Raw genomic sequence first — 22,886 nt, forward strand, 5'->3', positions numbered from 1 at the left:
ATCTTACCCACAAATCAAGCTGTTGCGAATCCTTCAGAATCTAAAATCTAAAGGTTTATTCATAAAAGGAAAAAGATATAGATGAGAGCTAGAATTGGTTAAATGGAATCAATTACATACAGTAATGGGGAAGTTTTTGGTTCAGGCTTGAAGCAGGGATGAAATAAACTGCAGGTTTAAATCAAGTCTCTGGAGTACATCCCCAGTTGGGATGGGTGATTCAGTCCTTTGTGTAGAGCTTCCATTTGTAGCAAAGTCCCTCCAGAAGTAGGAAGCAGGATTGAAGACAAGATGGAGATGAGGAATCAGTCTTTTATAGTCTTTTCCAGGTGTAAGAACACCTCTTTATTCTTACTGTGGAAAATTACAGCAAAATGGAGTCTGCAGTTACATGGGCAGGTCCCTGTATACTTGTCTGAGTTACAAGGCTTATCTGCCTTCTCTCAATGGGTCAGTTGTATAGCTGATGGTCCTTAATGGGCCATCAAGCAGGCTAGGCAGAGCTAACACCAACTTGTCTGGGATGTCTCCCAGAAGCATAACATAAGTTTGAAATACAGACAGTATAGAGCCAATATTCATAACTTCAACTACAAAATTGATCCACACATATAGATAGCATCATAACCAACAAACTATAACTGTAGACACCTCATTTGACCCCCTTTATACAAGATTTGGTGCCATTACAGGACTTTGGTTGCAACCATGTTCTATATGGTCCCAGTTTAAGTCAATAATGTGACACCAGGGCAGACCCCTGGGGCACTCCGCTTGATAGTGGCTGCCAATTAGACATTGAGCTGTTGATCACTACCCATTGAGCCTGACAATCTATCCAGCTTTCTATCCACCTTATAGTCCATTCATCCAATCCATACTTTTTAAACTTACTGGCAAGAATACTGTGGGAGACCATATCAAAAGCTTTGCTAAAGTCAAGATATATCACGTCCACTACTTTCCCCATATCCACAGAACCAGTTATCTCATCATAGAAGGCAATCAGGTTGGTCTGGCATGACTTGCCCTTGGTGAATCCCTGTTGACTGTTCCTGATCACCTTTCTCTCCTCCAAGTGCTTCAAAATGGATTCCTCGAGGACCTGCTCCATGATTTTTCCAGGGACTTAGGTGAGACTGATTTGTAGTTCCCCGGATTCTCCTTCTTCTCTTTTTTTAAAGATAGGCACTATACTTGCCTTCTTCCAACTGTCTGGGACCTGATTGTCACGAGTTTTCAAATTAGTGGCCAATGGCTCTGCAATCACATCAGCCAACTTCCTCAGCACTCTCGGGTGCATTAGATCCGGTCCCATGGACTTGTGCATGTCCAACTTTTCTAAATAGTCCTTAACCTGTTCTTTCACCAATGAGGGCTGCTCACCTCCTCCCCATACTGTGCTGCCCAGTGCAGCAGTCTGGGAGCTGACCTTGTCTGTGAATACAGAGGCAAAAAAAGCATTGAGTACTTCAGCTTTTCCCACATAATCTGTCACTAGGTTGCCTATCCCACCTTCTTGTTGCTAACATACCTGTAGAAACCCTTCTGGTTACTCTTCACATCCCTTGCTAGCTGCAACTCCAATTGTGCGTTGGCCTTTCTGATTACACCCTTGCATGCTAGAGCAATATTTTTATACTCCTCTCTAGTCATCTGTCCAAGTTTCCACTTCTTATAAGCTTTCTTTTTGTGTTTAAGCTCACAGATTTCACTGTTAAGCAAAGCTGGTCGCTGGCCATATTTGCTATTCTTTCTGCACATCAGGATGGTTTGTTCCGGCACCCTCAATAAGGCTTCTTTAAAATACAGCCAGCTCTGCTGGACTCCTTTCCCCCTCATATTCGCCTCGCAGGGAATCCTGCCCATCTGTTCCTTGAGGGAGTCAGTCTGTTTTTCTGAAGTCCAGGGTCTGTATTCTGCTGCTCTCCTTTCTTTCTTTTGTCAGGATCCTGAACTAGACTATCTCACGGTCACTGCTGCCCAGGTTGCCACCCACTTCTACGCCCAATACCGATTCTTCCTTGTTTGTGAGAAGCATGGCCCCTAGTTGATACCTCTAGCACTTGCTCCAGGAAGTTGTCCCCAACACTCTTCAAAAACTTCCTGGATTGTCTGTGCACTGCTGTATTGCTGTCCTAGCAGATGTCAAAGTGATTGAAGTCCCCCATGAGAACTAGGGCATGCAATCTGGAAACTTCTGTTAGTTGTCTGAAGAAAGCCTCGTCTGGTGGTCTATAGCAGATGCCCACCATGACATCACCCTTGTTGCTCTTGCCTCTAAACTTAACCCAAAGACTCTGAACTGGCTTTTCTCCAGTTTCATACTGGAGCTCTGAGCAGTCATACTGCTCTTACATACAATGCAACTCCTCCATCTTTTCTCCCCCTCCTGTACTTCCTGAACAGTTTATACCCATCCATGACAGTGCTCCAGTCATGTGAGTTACCCCACTGAGTCTGTGTTGTTCCAATCACATCATAGTTCCTTGACTGTGCCAAGACTTCCAATTCTTCCTGTTTGTTTACCAGCTTTTTGTGTTCGTGTACAGGCGTCTAAGATAACTAGCTGATTGTCCTACTTTCTCAGTAAGAATTGGGAGGCCTCTTCTGTTGCACTCTCTTCCTTGTGTTTCCTCCCAGTATCCCACTTCTCCACTTACCTCAGAGCTTAGGTCTCCATCCCCCAGCGAACCTAGTTTTAAAGCCCTCCTCATTAGGTTAGCAAGCCTTCTTGCAAAGATGCTCTTCCCTCTCTGTTATGTGGATCCTATTTCTCCCTAGTAATCCTTCTTTGTGGAACATCCCATGCTTGAAGAATCCAAACCCTCTCTCTGACACCACCTGTGCAACCACGCATTTACCTCCACAATTCGATGGTCCCTACCTGGACCTTTTTCTTCAACGGGGAGGATGGACGAGAACAATACTTGTGCCTCAGACTCCTTTATCCTCTTCCCAGAGCCACATAGTCTGCAGTGACCCGCTCAAGCCTGAAAACGGTTTCTTACCACTATCAGCATTGGGGGTTCATGGGTTCTCTTCTTGTTTCTTCTGGAGGTCACATGCTGCCAATTTTCTTCCCCGTTCTGCAGTGCCCTCTCTGATTCTTCAGCATGCTGTGCCTGCAGTACCAAACGCTGACTTCTATCCAGAAAATGTTAATTTTCTCTGATGCAATGTAGGGTTAATACCTGGGTCTCTAGTCCTTTAACCTTCTCTTCCAAATTGAAGACCAGCTTGCACTTTGTACAGACAGCTTCTATCCTCTGGGAGAAAGACAAACAAATGTGGCACATCCCATGCAGGTCACAACAGCTGATCGCTCACTATCCATAATATCTTCCTTCCTGGAGCCTCTTCTGTGAGCAGTAAATACAACATCTGAAGCCTGAAAGGCAAAAAAAAACCCCTGTCACGGAGTGTGGGGGAGAGACCAGGCCCTGCACCCCTGGCTTCCTGCGATATACCATGACTCTCAGCTAGCCAGTAAAACGGAAAGTTTATTTTGATGACAGGAACACAGTCCAAAACAGGTCTTGCTGATACAGACAACAGGACCCCCTCTAGTTAGGTCCATCTGGGGGCCCCAGGGAAGCCACAGCCCTGTTGGTCGGGGCTCCCCTCTTTATTTCCCAACCAGCTTCAAAAACTGAAACTCTCTTCCGCCCTCTCCTTTCTGCCCTTTCCCCGGCTCCTCTCCAGCCTTTGTGTCCTTTGTCCAGTTTCCCTGGCAGAGGTGTTACCTGGCCTCCAACCCCCTTCCTGGGTTCTCATGTTACATGCTTAGGTATCCTCCCTTCCCCAGTGCAGGCAGTCCCAGCAAAACTCCCCTGCAACCTTCCCAGGTTAATACTCCCTACTCAGCATTCAAATAACACATCAAGAACATTCCCACTTTGCCTGGGAGTTCTCCTGGGGCGATTTTCTCACAGTGGGGTTTGTGACAAACTCCATCTTGTTCAGGTTTACTGTCTTCCAAAGCTTGGAGTATTTTTAAACATTGTCTGCCCATCCAAGTGCTGGCGCTGCACCTTTGTATGTTGGGCCTCTTGAGTGCTAACACGAAGTTTCTCCTGAGTAAGACTCCATTCCCTTTCAAGCACTTTAATCCAAGAAGTGCCAGGATGATGGTCACCAGGCAGCTAAGGGGAAGAGGAAACTGGTTGACAGGAGAAGTTCCTGGGAGCTGAAACAGGAAGAACCTGGGCTAGAACTATAGCTCTCTATGGAGGCTTTTCACAAAGGGCAGTTGGACAGAATTAATGTGACTGACAGATGCCATCAACCAGCCAAAACAGGAAGTGAAAGACACTATGGACAGATGGTACAGCACCACACAGAAGCAGCTGCTGCATCTGGAATAGAGGAGTGCAGACAAGCTCTGAGGCTTTTTGGCCAACGGCAGGATATGGGTGCCAGTCTCCCTGTGGCTGCGCAGCTGCTTTCGGAGGTGAGACTAAAAGTGGGAACTGAAGAAAGAAGAAAAGAGGCTACTAAAGTATCAGCTGCAAAGTCTGCACATAGCAAAGCAGGCTTGAATCTCCCAGCTCCAAGAAGAGTTGGACAAGCTTACTGAGGAGTTAAAGGAGAAGAAAGAGTTTCCCACAATTACAGATGGTGAAGGATGCTTTTTTCATTATCAGGGCCAAGAGTGAGGTGATACGGCAGAGGAAAGACTAAGAGCTGAAATCTCTGCAGCATTGTAACCTGAAACTGAAACAGGAGCTGCAGACAGCTATGCGGAATGTCTCTGAGGTGCAGGGCCAGCTAGCGTTGCAAGCTTCCATAGAGCGATCGCCATTTGCTTCTCCACACTCAGAGCATGTGTTGTGTGTATGTGGGGGAGAGACAGTGTGTTTTGGGGGGCAGAGTGTGTGTCAGCATGCTGTCTTAGAAGTTCAGACAGCAGCAGACCCTTCCACCCACCCACACAAATGCCTGTCTCAGCAGCAGCAGCATTCCACGGTAATGGTTTGCTTTGTGTCCCGGAGCAGATGAGCATGCTGGCTGTCAGAAACGAAGCTTTGAAAGGGGATATCCACATGCCTGCAGCCCAGTTCAAAACAATGATCAGTGGCCACTTGACTTCAGGGGATTATGGGACGTTTCCGGAGGCCAGTCACAGCGCAGTGATGCACTGCATCCACACTGACACCCAGGTGTTTCAGCCAGGGCGCAGCAAGCTTTATGCGTCTTGTGGAGGTGGATTACCAAGAGCACTCCAGCTGCAGCATCCAGGCACTCTAAGTGCCTTGCCAGTGTGGACACCTCAGGAGTTAGGGTGCCCGGGGCTGATTTAATGTGCTCTAACACGCTAAATACGGCTCTCTATGAGCTAAGATCAAGTGTCAGTAGTTTCTTGGTCTATCCAAGGCTGTGATCAAGTGTCTTGATGTTTTTGGTCTCTTGGCCTCGAGATGAAAACCTTGTCTTTGTTTCTGGGACCTTGAAGTGAAAACATTCTCTAAGTAGTTAAAACATTTCAAGGGACCATTCAAGGTGAAGTGGCTTGTTAACACCCTTCCAGTCATGGGGAGGAGGGAAAAGGGAGGGGGAAAGGCAGCTTATTTTGCGGTTGGTAATGGGTTATAGATGGTTGTAATGAGCCATAAATTCAGAGTGTCTATTCAGTCCATGATTTTTATTGTCAAGCAAAGTTTGAACTAAAGGTTACAGACCTTTGAAGGTGTTTGTGCAGATTTTCTATAAGAACTGAGGGCTTGGCTACACTTGTAGATGTAGAGTGCTTTGAGTTAAACCAGCCTTTGGAGAGCGCAGTAGAGAAAGTGCTGCAGTCTGTCCACACTGACAGGTGCAAGCGCACTGGCATGGCCCCATTTGCAGCACTTGCAGCAGCATTGGGAGCGGTGCATTATGGACAACTATCCCAGCATTCAAGTGGCTGCAACATGCTTTTCAAATGCGGGGGGTGGTGGGGTGGACTGTAACAGGGAGTGTGTTGTCTGTATGGGGGGGGGGGGAGATTGGGTTTTTGGGGTGCTGAGTGTCAGCATGCTGTCTTGTAAGTTCAGACTCCCCCTTCCCCCCCCCCCCTCTCTCTCTCTCACACACTGACAGCAAGCAACATTCCTAAGTAATGTTTGCTTTGTCTCGGAACAGATGAGCATGCCGGCTGTCAGAAACTGAGCTTTGAAAGGGCATATCCGCATTCCTACGGCCGATTTCAAAACAATTACAAGAGTGGCCACTTGACTTAAGGGGATTATGGGATGTTTCCGGAAGTCAGAGTGCAGTAATGCAATACCTTGTTCACACTGACGCTGGGGCGTCTCAGCCAAGACGCATCAGACGTTATTCCTCTCGCCGAGGTGGAGTACCAGGAGTGCTCTAGCCGCAGACTCAGAGCACTGTAGCCAAGCCCTGAGAGATCAGATACAGAGTGATCACTCTGTGAAATGTGTTCACCCACAGGAATCTGAAACAATATTCTGTGCAGAATTCCCCCCAGGAGTAAATGAGGAGTAGTGTTGATTGATTTCAAAGGGCAAGTCTACACTTGAAACCCTGCATTGGTGCAGTTGCATCGCTGTAGTGCTTTAATGAAGACTTTAAGCCAACACAAGAGAGCTCTCCCATTGGTGTAGTTAAACTCTCTACCCAAGAGGCGGTAACTATGTCAGTGGGAGAGCTTCTCCCATAGCGCTGTCTACATAGGGGGTTAAGTTGGTATAACTTAGTTGCTCAGGGGTGTGGATTTTTCATCCCTGAGTGACTTAGTTATACCAGTATAGGTCTGTAGTGTAGACCAGACCTGAAGCAGATTCATCCAGTTCTACTCAAAGAAAATAGTAAGACCATTCATGTTGAAAGTGGGTGTGATATTTCCATAAAGCCTTATGGGGTGCACTATGCTTATGAATGTATATATGACATAACTGGAATATGTTTTATGCTACATATGCCATGTAACCTATTTCTGAAGATTATAATCTATTGAATCTATTCATCCTATTTGTATGGATGAATCATTTTTGTATTAAAAATTATGAATATTGGCTGTGTACTTGCTTGATTTTTAAGTAGCCTTAGTATAGCATTTGGTCATCTTCTTGAGGAAAGGAATGTGCAAATTAAGTGCCTAATCAAAAAACACATAACGAACAATGGATCTTGGAAGGCTCCAATCCACATAAGTCTTCCTGGAGACATTCAAGATAGCATGTGGGCAATGGCTGCTGCCTGTAAAAACTGAGTCATGCATGGACATGTGACTTGCCCAGGTGACTCCAAAACTCCATCTTGGAGCTGGACTTTGCATAGGAGAGAGAAGGGCGTCTCCACCCACAAAAGGAAGTCTATTTAAGCCTGGGGGAGACCCCTCCATTTTGTCTTCAGCTGGCTCAAGGGAGAGCCTCTCCACTCCCAAGGATACCTGAAAGAAACTGGAACAAAGGACAGTAATTACAGGGGGTGTGAGTGATTGCTGGATCCAGACTAGAAGGAGACTAGTCTGTGAAAGGAAGCTTACTGGAACACCCCTGAGGGTGAGGTTTTATCGGTATTCAGTTTTCATACTGTATTAGGCATAGGCTTGCATGTTTTTGTTTTGTTTTATTTTGCTTGGTAATTCACTTTGTTCTGTCTGCTATTACTTGGAACTACTTAAATTCTACTTTCTGCATTTAATCACTTTTTACTTATTAGTTAACCCAGAGTATACTGGGGGGTGGGGGTGTAACAGCTGTGCATACCTCTCTATCAGTGTTCTAGAGGGCAAACAATTTGAGTTTACCCTGCATAAGCTTTATACAGGGTAAAACGGATTTATTTGGGGTTTGGACCCCATTGGAAGTTGGGCATCTGAGTGTTAGCCCTGGTCTATGCTGGCAGGGGAACTGATCTAAGTTAAGCAACTTCAGCTACATGACTAACATAGCTGAAGTCGACGTACTTAGATCGACTTACAGCGGTGTCTTCACTGCGGTGAGTCGACTGCTGCCGTCCCCCTTCCTCCGCCCCTGTCGACTCTGCCTGTGTCTCTCGCCGAGTACAGGAGTCGATGGGAGAGCGCTTGGGGGTCGATTTATTGCGTCTAGACTAGATGCGATAAATGGATCCCCGCTGGATGGATCCCATCACTGCCCGCTGATCCGGCCGGTAGTGTACCCTAAGAGACAGGAACGCTTCTTAAGCTGCTTTCAATTAAGCCTACAGCTGTTAGGGGACATGGTTCAGACCTGGGTCTGGGTTTGCAGCAGGCTAGTGGGTCTGGCTCAAACCAGGCAGGGCACTGAAGTCCCAAGCTTCCAGGGCAGGAAAGCAGGGGCAGAAGTAGTCTGGGCTGCCAACTGATGCCCCAAAAGGGGGTTTCTGTGATCCAACCCATCACAGTGGGATTAAAAATGTTTGCATTCAGAGTAGAAGGACAGGAATAATCTTTGTGGCTGTGTCCACAGAGTGTGTTTTTTCTTTTGTTATTTGAAAGCAAAGTTTTCTAGCACTATTACTATTCCTTGATACCTTAGTACAGCAAAGGGTGAGAAAAGTGGTGACAGACAGGGCTTTGGAGCAGAGTGCGGAGCAGTGGAGCTGCAGGTTTTTGCCCGGAGCTGGAACAGTCACTATTGGTTCTGGAGCGGAGCAATTCAAAAATTTGATTGCTCCAAATCCCTGGTGACAGACCTTAAAAAGTCCTTAGCAAAGTTAAATAAACGTAAACTGCTTTAGAACCAGTTAAATCACTATTGCTTAGAGGAATTATGTTGCCTATGGTTTGTGCATTGTGATTTTTATTGCTTGCTATGCAAAAAATAAAATTTTCTTTATTTTTAGGTTCGTGAGAAATTTAGAAAGCGTTCTTCAAACAAACGTAAAACAGGTATGTAAACTGACGTGGGAAGTTACAAAGTAAAATGTTTGCTATTTCCTCTTGTCTGCTTTACTTGGTCATTTGGACTGTTTCACTCCCCCTCCCCCCCCTTATATTTTGCTTGGATGGCTGGGAACATTCTTTTGGAGCCCTGTTGAGCAGAAGCGTGTATATTTCATGCTGCAATATTTCTCACTCTTGTCCTAACAGAGAACCATATGTTCGCAAGAATAATATGGATATTTTATTAGGATTACATGCATGCAGCCTCTTAGTATGATCTGAGAATTAAAGCTTAAATTCAGCATTAATTTTCCATGTCAGGTTCAACTTTGCTTTCTTAATGAGGTGTCTTTGAGTTGCTTCAGCTATGTGGTGTTTGGCTGCAATTCTGCAGAGGCTTAATTTTACACTGTGAAGAGACCCATTGAAGTCATTGGAGCCAGGATCTAGCAGCTTGGTTTGTTTGAGCTACAGTTTTTTCTGTAACTAAATATGCATTCCTGTAGAAAGGAAGGATTGTCTTGCAGTTAAGGCACTAGACTGCAAATTGAGAGATATGAGTTGAATTCCTGATTTTGCCAGACTTATTTTGTGACCATGGGCATGTTGTTGTCAGTTTTTGGCTGCATCTGTATTCTCTCTGGCTAGATAGCCCGGAAGCAGACTTTATCGAACTTCCCTGGAAGACCACAGACTTGGTTCAGTGGCGAAGGCGCTTGGCCAGGTTTATTATCCTAGCTCCCTGGATCAACATCTACAGTTACACTAGAACATGTATGCCTGTTACAATGGATTTGGCTTAGTGAGCGGTGGCCTTTGACTCCCCCATAGGCTGGACAAAGACACCCCCTCTGTGACCCTTTTTATACACTGATATAAATAAGTTGCCCCTCGGACGTGGTTAGCTACCACCCTTTACCTTGTACATGTTGGCTCAATCAAAACATATCTATCCATCATCCTGTCATCCTGACCTTATCTTCAGGAGGGGTCAGTATGTCACTGTATCATCTTCGCAGAGTATATTTATACCATAACTCAGTGGTCCCCAACCAGACGATGAGCCACGGAGGACTGTGGCGGCGGACGAGCATCTGCCAAAATGCCGCCAACAAGTGGCAACGTCAATAGGCATTGCTGCCAAAATGCTGGCGAGAAGCAACGTCATCCAGAGGAGTCACCGCCGAAATGCTTCTCGGCGGCAATTTGGCGGATGCTCATCCGCCAGCCAGTACGCGGGTGCACTTAGACGCCCCGGCGGGCGTCATTGTGCCTGCAGGCACTGCGTTGGGGACCCCTGCCATAACCTGATATTAGGGTGTTCTGGTACTACCTTTTTGCAATGTATTTATGCAAGTATCCTGTGCCTAGCACTTCTTAGGAGTGTTTGTATTTTTGTAATGCCAGCCCTGTTCTTGCCAAGTTCGTGTATCAGACAGCGAACCTACAAGCAACCATCTGTTTTGTAAGAGGGCCTGACTCTTGCTAACTTTGCTTTATATCAGCAGGGCCTGACTTAGGCCTTAGGCCTCATACCAAGCCCCATGCTTCAGGCTTTCTCAACTACACATGTCACTTAATCTCTTTTGACTCATCTATACAGAGAAATTTATCAGTATTGGTATACTGATATAACTCCCCATGTAGACACTTTTATTTGGAAAAACAGTGGATTTTTTTTTTCTTCAGTTTAAAAATGGCCAATGTTGTTCCAAGTGTCCTCACATGAAGTTATATTGATATAATAGTTCTGGTAAAGTTCTCCATGTACACAAAGACCTTGGTACCTCAGTTCCTTCATAGGGATAATATTCTCCCATTTGTTGTCTATTTAGATTGTAAGCTGTTTGGATCATGGACTCTTTTTTAGTCTACATGCCCAGAGTCTAATATGATGGGGCTGTGAACTTGATTGGGTTTCTATAGGTGCTGTTGTAATACAAATGCAATATAAGTGAGAGGAAAGATGGTTTTGAGTAGTTAGGGTGCAAGTTTGGGATTTGGGAGTTCAGTTCCCTGCTTTGCTGCAGACTTCCTGTGTGACCTGGTTTTAGTTTGCAGATTTTTAGTTGGCAGATTTGTTTTGTTTAAACTGGTAACCAAAGCCTCAGAAGTAAGTCTATCCTTACAAGTTTTGAAACCTCATTTAGAAATGTGTAATCTACTCCAACAAACACGCATACTTGACAAAAAATGAAATTTAAATTTCTCCCTGGAGTGACATTGAGGTCATCGTCAATTAATTGTTCTGTACTGTGGTGAAGTGGGAAGGTTCTTAATGTCTTCTCTGAATACTGTGTGCTTTAGTTTCCCCTGTTGTTCAAGTACAGTATTTAGGTGGCAGGGTAAGAGTGTGTGATCATTCCCATGACCCTTAGAGGGCAGGTGTGACTGCTGCCTGGGACAGAGAACGGCTGACACTCTGGAGCCTGGCAACTGATGGTCAGGTCACCTCCTCTGCAAGAATCAGCCGGAGGTGTCAAAGTAGACCAGGTGACCTGCTGGCCCTGGGAAGAGACAAAGGAATGAGGAGGGGCAACAGGCGTGTCTGGGGTCAGGCAGCTGAAAATGATCAGTCTCCTGTGGGGGACTCGGAGTGGGGAATCAGTGCACCAGGCCCTGGATCCCCCCAAGATGGACTTCACTGAAAGTTCCTGATTTCTGTGCTAACAAGCTATGGGGTTACAACAGCATAGCTATGACACCATTGCTATGCTGTTGCAGTGCCCGTACTGTTGATAGGGCTTTTGTTTTAAGAAAGTGGTTGGTCAATAACACTGGTCACAGGTTACCAAAGGGTAGAAAACTATACTGTGTTCCTGTTGACTTAGGGTACGTTTACAGTACGAAGTTAATTTGAAATTATTCTATTTGAATTTTCGGAAGTGATTTTATACATTCGGTGTTGTGTGTCCCCACTAAAGCGCGTAAATTCGGCGGAGTGCGTCCACAGTACCGAGGTTAGCATCGAATATCGGAGTGATGCACTGTGAGTAGCTATCCCAAAGTTCCTGCAGTCCCCGCCGCCTATTGGAATTCTGGGTTAAGATCCCAGTGCATGATGGAGCAAAAACATTCTTGCGGGCTGTTTCTGGGTGTGTCGTCACTCGCTCCTCCCTCTGTGAAAGCTACGGCAGACGCCATACTGCCAGCAGACGGTACAGTACGGTGCACCGCTTGTCTCCTGGTACTATTAATCCACCTTGCATGGCTTCTTGTCTTTCTATCTACTTTTTTATCTAACCATTTCCTGCCTTTTTTTGGCTATCGTGAACTGAGCCGCACAGCTTCCGCCACAAACTCTGCTCTCCCGCTCTTGCAGCTCTAATGAGCTTCCCGCCTCTGTGAAAGCTACTGAAGACAACCATTTTCCGCCTTTTTATTGGCCATCTTGAACCAAACAGCTCTCCTACGTTTCACGCCCTTTTCCAGGATTACCCGAGCAGAGAGCCTGCTCAGATCTCCACTGCAGTTTTGACCATTGTAAATACCTCGCGCATTATCCAGCAATATGTGCAGTACTTGCAAAACTGGTCGAAGAAGCGACAACAGTGTGATTACTATACTGATGAGGACATGGACACAGATATTCCTAGAAGCACAGCATGTGGTGATTGGGAGATCATGGTGGGGTTGGGCCAGGTTCATGCCGTGGAACGCTGATTCAGGGCCCGGGAAAAAGCACAGACTGGTGGGACCGCATAGTGTTGCAGGTCTGGGATGATTCCCAGTGGCTGCAAAACCTTTGTATGCATAGGGCCACTTTCATGGAACTTTGTGCTTCAGGACAGGGGACAGCAAGTCACAAAGACCCCAAAATGAGAGCAGCCCACACAGTTGAGAAACGAGTGGCCATAGCACAACCAATATTCCAATTGTAATTGCTGCTTGTTGTGTGCTCCACAATATCTGTGAGAGTAAGGGGGAGACATTTATGGCAGGGTGGGAGGTTGAGGCAACTCGCCTGGTGGCCAGTTTCACACAACCAGACAACAGGGCGATTAGAAGAGCATAGCAGGGTGCACTGTGCATCAGAGAAGCTTTGAAAGCCAGTTTCATGACTGGCCAGGGTACAGTGTGACAGTTGTTTGTTTCTCTTGAAGCTACTCTCGCTCTTTCTCTCTAGATATCAAAAAAAGTGTGTGTACATATATATAAATGTTCTTTATTATTTGTTGCACAACACATTGAGAGAAATTAGAAGTTAGATGGGAGAGGGGGTAGTATTGGGTTAGTGCGGTGGAGGACGAGGGAAGGATAAGTCCAGAAACCAAATCAAAAGTTCGCATATGCCAGCTTTCTGGTGATTGTTCGATCCTCTGGGGTTGAGTGTGTGGGTCTCCGAAGCCTCCCTCCTAGTGTTCTTGGGCGTCTGGGTGAGGAGGCTATGGAACTTGGGGAGGAGGGCGGGCGGTTATACAGGGGCTGCAGTGGCAGTCTGTGGTCTTGCTGCCTTTCCCACATTAGATCCATCCATGTAGCGCAGCATGTCAGTTTGCTCCCCCATGAGCTTGACCATAACGTCCTGCCTGCTCTCATCGTGTGCGTCCCTCCTCTCTTGGTGTTCCTGTAATGCTTTATGGGACTCCACAATTGTTTGCCTCCACACATTCAGCTAGGCCCTATCAGTGCGGGAGGACTGCATGAGCTTGTCGAACATGTCGTCCCGAGTTGGTTTTTTCCGCCTTCTAATCTGGACCAGCCTCTGGGATGGAGTAGATAGGTGCTGCGTTGAAACATTTGCACCTGCGGGAGGAGAAAAGGGGAGGGTAATATTTTAAAAGATACATTTCAGAGAACAAAGGGGACGCTTCAGTGAAACAGGCAATTCATACTACACTGCACATGTTCTTTCTGTACGAGTTAGCATTTTGCCTCTTGTACTGAAGTGCCTGCCACTTTGGTGTGAGTAAGCCATCACACACAGCTGGGCAACAGAATTCAGCTTGCAGGCAGCCATGGTAAGCCCCAGGGATACGCGGGGTTCTGCTACTTCCGCATTCATTTCAATGCTTTCAAACCACCGGGCCACCTTTCCTATAGCAAGCAATGCCTGGTGGGTTTGCCATATAAAAGGAGGGCCTGCGGGCTCTCTGGGATGATCGCTTCACACAACCCCCTCTTTTCCCCCCTCCCCCCACCGCTCCGATGAGGCTCTGAGCAGGGATGAGCCCTTTAAACTAAACGCGAACAGCCCAGTGCGGCTGGGTTTCCCCTCAGCCCCCAACTGTGTGGCTCTGATCAGGCTCTCACTCACCAGAAGTACCTTCTCCAGGGTCGTGGTCCGGGAGCCTGCCTTGGGAGTGGGGGGAGGCTATTGGCTCCAGCATTAAGAATAGTTCCTGGCTAGGGGAGGAGACAGATTCCCCACTTACCGTCTTTGCATTGTCCTCCTCCTCCTCATCCTCCGATGACTCCTCCTCACTCTGTGCAACTCCCCCCTTGCAAGTGTCCCCAGACAGTAGTGGGGTAGTGGTGGCATCACCCCCCATAATTGCATGGAGCTCACTGTAGAAGCGGCATGTATGGGGCTGTGACCCAGATCGCCCATTCACCTCCCTGGCTTTTTGGTACGCTTGCCTGAGCTCCTTGATTTTTTTTGTACGACACTGCTCTGTGTCCCTGGAGTAGCCTCTTTCCGTCATGGCCCTGGAGACTCGTCTCCCCAACATACGATGAGATCCAGTACCTCCTGTTTGGACCATGCTGGAGCTCATCTGCGAATCCGAGACTGCGTGATCTCTTGTGATGGTGGACTCTGCATGGTCGCCTGTGATGGTGACCTGTGCTGATGGTGACCAAGCAGGAAACGAAATTCAAAAGTTCCCGGGGCTTTTCCTGCCCACCTGGCTAGTGCATCGAAGTTGAATGTGTTGTCCAAGAGCGGTCACAAGGGAGCGTTCCGGGATAGCTCCCGGAGGCCAATAATGTCGAATTGTGTCCACAATACCTTTAATCCGGGATTGCGATCTCGATTTAAGTGCTACTCTACTTGCCGAGGTGGAGTACAGAAATCGGATTAAAGAGCCCTTTAAATAGAAGAAACTGGTTTGGTGGTGTGGACAGATTCATTTTTTTTTCCGAATTAACTCTGCTAATTCTGAAATAACCGACTAGTTTAGACCAGGCCTAATAAACCTTCTGTTTTACAATGCTGGCTGAGAGTCACTGATGACTTGGAAGTGGGGGGTGAATGGCCCTTTGGAGGCATGTAAGGCTTCCCTTGGTGTCCCATCTAGGTGGACCCAGTGTGGGGAGCTCACGGTGTGAACGGGGGGTGCTGAATGTTCTGAGTTTGCAAATATAGCCCTTTCTGGAATCTCCCATTTATTTGGGAGGTTGTGGCAAAAGAACTCAGCTATACCTGGAATGTTCAGATTTCCTTGATTCCAGGTTTTAGGCCTGAGCATAATATAGAAATTACTCTAGTGGATTTTTTTTTTTTTTTTAATTAAACATTCAGCTTTGGTTATTCTTAATCAGGTTCCTTATGTCTTCCTTTTCTTTTATTAAGCAGTTGATCCCTGTGAAGTGTGGTGCAGTAAGCCAGTTCATGTACTGAAAGACTATTGTGATGTGATTAAAATCTACATTGTTTGGCCGTTTCTACTTAAACTTGAGAATAAAACTGATTTCAGGTAAGCATTTATTCATATTGGTTAATCTTGTCCTTGACATTTTTGTTTTATTTTAATGCTTCAATCTGGCCATGAGCAAAGTTGGCTATAACTGGGCCATACCAAATTTACGGGCCATACCATTTTGGTCAATTTTATGGTCAGATGATTTTAAAAAATCAGCTCTTTAAATCTGAAATTTCATGGTGTCGTAATTGTAAGGGTCCTGCACCGAAAAGGAGTTGTGGGAGGGTCGCAAGGTTGTTGGAGGGTTACGATACTACTACCCCTACTTCTTCACAGCTGCTGGCAGCGGTGCTGTCTTCAGAGCTGGGTGGCCAGAGAGCAATAGCTGCTGGATGGGAGCCCAGCTCTGAAGGCGGAACCACTGCCACCAGCAGTGCAGAAGTAAGGATGGCATGATATGGTTTTGCCACCCTTACTTCTGCTCTGCTGCCTTCAGAGCTGGGCCCTCGGCCAGCAGCTGCCACTCTCAAGCTGTCCAGCTCTAAAGGCAGCAGTACAGAAGTAAGGGTGGTATGGTATTGCCACCCTTACTTCCACCCTTCTGCTGGCTGGGCGCTGCCTTCAGAGCTGGATGTCTGGCCAACAATCTCCACTCTCCAGCCTCCCAGCTCTGAAGGCAGCGCAGAAGTAAGGGTGGCAATACCGCAATCCCCCTAAAATAACCTTGCGACTTCCCCCCCCTCCCTGACCCACAACCCACTTTTGTATCAGGACCCCCAGTTTCAGAAACACTGGTCTCCCCCCTTGAAATCTCTATAGTATAGAGTAAAAATACACACAAGACCAGATGTCCCAATCTGTGACACATTTTTCATGGTCATGAATTTGGTAGGGCCCTAGTTATAACTGAAGAGACTTTAGATTCCGAATATCAGGGATAAACTCTTCAAAAATGGATGCCTATATTTAAACATCCAAATCATTGCTCTGGTTTTTGAAAGTGCTAAGAACCCAGCAGCTACAATTGATTTCCCATTTTGAAGAGATTGCTCTAAGTTTCTAAACACTGTCTTCTTTAGATCTGACTGACTTTAATATTAATAGCTAAGGCTATATAACAGGACAAAAATTACTTTTCTAAAAAAAATGTTTTCATTTAAGCAATTCCTACTTTTGTGAGCTAAGTTTGAAGAGACTCGGGGATATTGAGGTTCTGGAACACGTGGTTGATTTGGCTAAGAAAGTTGTGGTAAGTGGTGTTCTATAACTTACATTTTCGAATGTGTTAGACTGCTTAATTAGCACCTTGCCATGATACAGGTCTTGATTTATATGTTAAATTAGAACAAGGCAGTTGTTTCTGCTAGGGTGAATAAATATGTTGACAGCCAGTTGGGTAGCACTATGAGTTACTGTTCTTGTAAGGGAAGTACAATAATTCAGTGATGTCTGCAAGAAAACTGGCTCCAGGGGCTTGATTAGAGCATGGATCATCTTTTTGTTACGTTTGTACAGTGGATAGCACAGCATTCCCTGATCCATGATTGCAGTACAGACAGTAGAACCATGTCAGTGAGGTGAGAGGTCCTCTTACCCACAGTGAAATAAAGTTGCTTTTTCACTACTCTTTTGCTCAGTAACAGTTTGCTGTGTTTGAATCTTGCTGCTGCTTCTAGTCTGGTCCAAAACAACCATGTACTGCTAGGAGATGCCAAACAAAGGAGAGAGGGAAGCAGCGAAGAAAACGGAGGGTTGTGGGCAAGTGTTGCAAATGATGAACCAAATATTTTAGTGTTTGGTGTGGTGTGTTAAATTGAGGTATTGCACAGTTTTTACTCTGAAAATTGTGATCAATGGAAGATTGGTTGTGTGCAACCCAAAACTGCATCTTGATGGTCCACTCTGCCGTTACATGACTTCATAATAAATAGTGCAGTGGTTCTCAACCAGGGGTACGTGTACCCCTTGGGTACACAGAGGTCTTCCAGGGGGTGTGTCAACTCATCAAGATATTTGCCTAGTTTTACAACAGGCTACATGAAAACCACTAGCAAATTCAGTACAAACTAAAATTTCCTACAGATAATGACTTCTTTACATTGCTTTATATACTATACCACTGAACTGTAAGTACAATATTTATATTCCAACTGATTTATTTTATAATTATATGATAATGAGAAAGTAAGCATTTTTTCAGTAATAGTGTGCTTGTGACACTTCTTTGGATTTTGATGTCTGATTTTTATAAGCAAGCACTTTTTAAGTGAGGTGAAATTTGGGGTACGCAAGACAAATCAATCTCCTGAAAGGTACAGTAGTCCAGAAAGGTTGAGAACCACTGTACTAGTGGGTCGCACACTTTGTTGCTTCTGTCTGAGCACATTGCCCTTACAGGGCATCCTTGCGTCCTAGGCTATGGCTACACTATGCAGCTTTTAGCGACACGGTGTGCTGCTATAGCCACGCCGCTAAAAGCTGCGCAGTGTAGCTGCTGTGTTGGCAGGAGAGAGCTTTCTTGACTGCAAAAAAACTTCCATCCCCCAGCAGCAGCAGCTTTGTCTGCAGGAGAGTGCTCCTGCTGATAAGGAGCTGTTAGCACTGGTGCTTCTCCTCGGTAAAACTTTTTTGTCGAGTGCGGGTGTGGTGTGTGGTTTAAAAAAAAAAAAAAAAAAAACACCCCTGAACAACAAGTTCTGCTGATGAAGTGCCAGTGTAGACATACCCCTGGCATTCCCTCCAACAAGCTCCCTGTGTGCCAGCCTCCTATTTTCTATCTCCCCACTGTCCTTTCACCCCACTATTCTTATTTTTTGTCTTTCTGTCTGGGAAATAAGTTATTTTGGATATCAACATTGTACTGTATTGGGAGGATCAGTAAAGCTGAGATAGAGGCGATATTGTTACAAGGTAAGGTGTTAATGGCTGCCATCAACCGGTTCTTTGAAGCTGCTGGCTCGCCTAATCGGATTCCTCTTTTTTTCCCCTTTCTTTTTTTTTTTTTCTTCTGATTTTCACCAAAATCAATATGATTCTACTCACTGTTGCCTAGAACATTCCCTGAAATTTTTGAATGGATCAGATATACCATTCAAACATTATCGCATTAGACAGAGAAATGCCGTTGAGTAAACAGCCTCACTTTGCTTTTGGTTGGGTGAAAAGTCTGATTTCTTTTGTTTGTTTGTTTTTCCCCAGAACAATCCATTTTTTATCAGTGGCATATTGAATATTGGTACTCGAATAGAAAATGTAAGTTATTTTGACTTTAAAAAAAAAGAAACAAAAACCTCCTGTAAATACAAATAAGGCTTTTCCATCTGTCTGCAGTATTTCTTTTCTACATATAAACAAGGTACATGGGTATATAACAGTTAGAGCCCTTGATGGTATAATAGGTTGCATTTTCTTAGAAGTCTCCCAGTTCTGAAGTTTTGGTGCATGGGTATACTTTTTCTTCTGCATGTCACTTTCTCTTAACCTACACAGATGGCATAAACTGGAAAGTTACTTGAACATTAAAAAAAGAAGTTTGCCATTTTGAAGACCATATCGTAGCCACTTTTAATAGTGGGAGAAATAAATCAGGCACAGCTATAACTTGTTACTGGATAATTCACTACTTATATTTTTATTTAATTTAAATGGCATTTTGTCTTGATGGACATGCATTTAATAGTAAATAAAATAATAATCTAAATTCACAAAATCTGTTTTAAAAACACACGTATAGAACATACCAGCTAACAAACATTCGGCACTCAACCCCACTCGTTTAGAAAAAGCTTTGGAACATGCTTTGATGGTCCTCCAACTCAGGCTGTGTTGGACATGGGAGAAGTATATTTCAGAGTCAAGGGCTTTTCACTTGCAACACCCTGCTTGAGGATTGTCCATTCTCATGTCAGCTGTTGTCTCAGTTTGGGTTGAAACACAAATACATAGGTGGGTGTAGTAGAGTCCTCAGTTGGCTTAAATGGCTTAGTGGTTAGCGTCCACTCAGTCATGGGGTAGTGGTAGGGGAACCTGTGCCCGCCCACTCCACCAAGCTCTGACCCAGGGCCCTATGAGGGTCAGCAGTGTTGATAGACCCTCTGGGTTGCTTCCTACCACTGCACCTTCTGCCTCTGGTCCCAGATAAAGGAAAATAAAAACATAACATAAGAATGGCCATACTGGGTCAGACCAAAGGTCCATCTAGCCCAGTATCCTGTCTACCGACAGTGGCCAATGCCAGGTGCCCCAGAGGGAGTGAACCTAACAGGCAATGATCAAGTGATCTCTCTCCTGCTATCCATCTCCACCCTCTCCCAAAGAGAGGATAGGGATACCATTTCTTACCCATCCTGGCTAATAGCCATTAACGGACTTAACCTCCATGAATTTATCCAGTTCTCTTTTAAACGCTGTTATAGTCCTAGCCTTCACAACCTCCTCAGGCAAGGAGTTCCACAAGTTGACTGTGCGCTGTGTGAAGAAGAACTTCTTTCATTTGCTTTAAACCTGCTGCCAATTAATTTCATTTGGTGGCCACTAGTTCTTGTATTATGGGAACAAGTAAATAACTTTTCCTTATTTACATTCTCCACATCACTCATGATTTTATATACCTCTATCATATCCCCCCTTAGTCTCCTTTTTTTCCAAAAAGAAAAGCAAACAGCGTGAGCTGGGCTTAGGGTGACCAGATGTCCCGATTTTATAGGGACAGTCCCGATTTTTGGGACTTTTTCTTATATAGGCTCCTATTACCCCCCCCACCCCTGTCCCGATTTTTCACATTTGCCGTCTGGTCACCCTAGCGGGGCTTAGCATATAGTCCTGTACTTCAGGGATGCATCTCTAGCCCCTTTTGGGTGGAGTTGGTGGAGTAGTTCTGTACTCCTCTCCAGCTTTCTGAGCGGGCTTTGCTCCCTTTTCAACCATGTTGCAAGTTAGAGCATGTGCTGCATGATTAGAGGGGCAAGGCTAGCTGGACCCAGGACTGTCATTTAACCCCTTACATTCCAGTGTGGAGTCTGTATACCCCACCACAGTGTGTCACCAAGAAAAATGCTAAATAGATCAAAGCCTACAATTGAATGATACCCATAAGTTAATTGAAAGCCACTGCAGTTGAAAAGAAGCTTGTGCTGCATGTGGGGAAATCCAGATAAGTAAGCAGATTCTCATTTTACATTAACTGAAGTTTCCAAATGGTCTTCAACAGGAACACTCATTCTGTTGAAAAGTAGCTTGCAGGATGATGCAGACTCTTAAAAGTGATCACCAAAATAAGCCTTCTGCAGAAACACCTTAACAATTTTGTATTGTGTGTTCTAAAGGTAACTCAAAATTTATGATGCTACAGTGACAAAATACAAAATTTAAGTTGGTAGGTGTAAACCAATATTTACTTGTTTTCTTCGGTGGAGTGATTTTAAATGATTGAATAGTGCATTACAAATATTCTGAAAAAATCCCGCAATACTTGGATTCAAGTACACTAGTACTGATAATTAATCTGTCAAAAAGAGAAGTTCGGGGAAAGCAGGGTGAATACAAATCAGTGATTTTTTTTTTAAACAATTTTTTAAAATTTCAATTAAATACATTTTTAAAAATAAAACTTTTGAATTAGTTTTCATATTTCACATTTATCTTAAGGCCTAAGCTTACTATAATCTATTAAAACAATTAAATAATAAAAAGTACATTTGTCCAACTTTTAAAGAAAGACCACTTAACTGGTGGAAGTCACTTTTGAAGCATTGGAACCAGTTTTTGACAGCAGTAGCCTCTTCTATAGGTACAGAAAAAAATATTCTTCTTTTTTCATTTTATTTAACTAGTTCAGTTTAGTAACTAGTTCATTCAAAGTTAAGAAACCAGTTGGGAAGTTGCTAATGCAAGAAAGCTTGTTTTCCTCTTCCAACCTGAATAAAAACTAGGTGTGAGAAGGTGAGTCTACTAGTTCTAAAATGTTGAAGGACAATGGTAACCAGAAACAATCCGTTCAATTCACTAACTAGAGATAGTACTTGGTTTTGTCAATGTTAGTTTTAAATGCAAACCATGTTTTGATAAACAGTTTCTTAGATATCCAGCCCATTTGAGGTAGTTTACTCCTGGGAGTATTCTGTGCCAAAAACTTAATTTGGCACACAATATTTTAAAATTTTGCAAAATTCAACGTATTTTATTTGTCAAAATAACACAATATAATCATGCTCCCATTATCAGCCTGGGGCTGTCAGTGGGAGCTTCAACCCCCTGTGCCAGGCACGTGCAGGAATCCTGGGGGGAAATCACAAATTCAGCATGAAAGTAAAATTCTGCAGGGAACACAGAATTCTGGCAGGACTAGTAGTTTTATTTAACTGTTAAAAATGCACACATTTTTATATTTTTAATTGAATTAAATTTTTCATTGACATGGAGTGTGACACGTCACAAGTAAATTTTATATAGTAAGTAAGAAATGCATCATTCACTGTTTTTTGTAATGTAATAAATGTAAATTAAAAGGTCTATAATTGCTTACGTTTGTATACAATGTATCCTTCTGGTTAGCACAAAGAAGCATGAAATATAGTATAAAGTCTATACTGAATTGCAAATCAATGTGGTTTTTATGGTTACTAATGATAGAGAATCAATTTTCCCTTAAGGGCAAAAACTAAAGTACAAATACAATACAAGACTAAAATGGATGATTTAAATCGGTTTCTTACTTACTGATTTAAATTATTAAAATTGGTGAGTTATATTGCTTTGATTTAAATTAACCCACCTTTTGGGAAAGGATTGTACTTTAAAAAAAAAAAAAAAAAAAGTTATAAAAAGAGGGGTGGGTGTGATGTTTCTGGAGGCACCAAGAGCTGTGATTCACCTGTTGCCATCTTTCTGCTGCTTGAGGGAGTGTGGCCAGTGCCTGCTGGCTGTCAACTCCCTAACACAACAGAACTGCCAGCAACTCAAGAATTCTCCTGTGGGCTATTCTAGCCCTACTTTTTCCCTGCAGGTTGACAATGGATGCACCCCAGATCCTGAGTCCCTTTAAAGTGCCCCCCTGTGGTGTCCAGCCCCTGATCACTGGATACCCACAGAAGTACTAGGTTCTCTGTTCCCAAAGGAACAGTTTACTAGTTTTACCCTAGACTATTGCTCCTGTATCAAATGCAGCACTTGAATTCAATGATAATTAAAGAAAACAAAATTTATTTCAAGAAACAATAGAGATTCAAATTGAAACAAGTGTGAGTAAGGTAAACAAATGGCTACGTACAAAGCAAAATCATAAAACGCTAACTAGGGTCTTCACTTATTGAACTTTGGGATGGGAATTAGTCTTGGAGCAGTTTGTGAGCTACAAGGAGCCAGAACTCAGGCTATGGCTACACTACAGTTTAAGTTGACGTAAGTTATGTCACACAGGGTTGTGAATTAGCCACTCCCCGAGAGACATAATTTATGCCAACCTAAGC

At 44.3% G+C, this 22,886-nt stretch overlaps 1 protein-coding gene across 4 annotated transcripts in view; it reads left to right on the forward strand.

Moving 5' to 3' along the window:
* The window catches only part of TTC3 (tetratricopeptide repeat domain 3), a 137,086-nt gene that overhangs the window by 6,253 nt on the left and 107,947 nt on the right, over window positions 1-22,886 (forward strand). For 2 of the 4 annotated variants that reach the window (XM_034752701.1, XM_034752718.1), the window contains exons 3-6: window positions 8,797-8,842; window positions 15,351-15,474; window positions 16,582-16,669; window positions 18,619-18,672. In XM_034752701.1, the coding sequence (XP_034608592.1) occupies window positions 8,797-8,842; window positions 15,351-15,474; window positions 16,582-16,669; window positions 18,619-18,672 (312 nt within the window). The remainder of the gene's footprint in view (window positions 1-8,796; window positions 8,843-15,350; window positions 15,475-16,581; window positions 16,670-18,618; window positions 18,673-22,886) is intronic. The other 2 variants (XM_034752711.1, XM_034752727.1) reach the window with 2 other exon arrangements.

This window comes from Trachemys scripta, chromosome 1 (assembly GCF_013100865.1).
Source record: "Trachemys scripta elegans isolate TJP31775 chromosome 1, CAS_Tse_1.0, whole genome shotgun sequence".
NCBI classification, from domain to species: Eukaryota; Metazoa; Chordata; order Testudines; family Emydidae; genus Trachemys; species Trachemys scripta.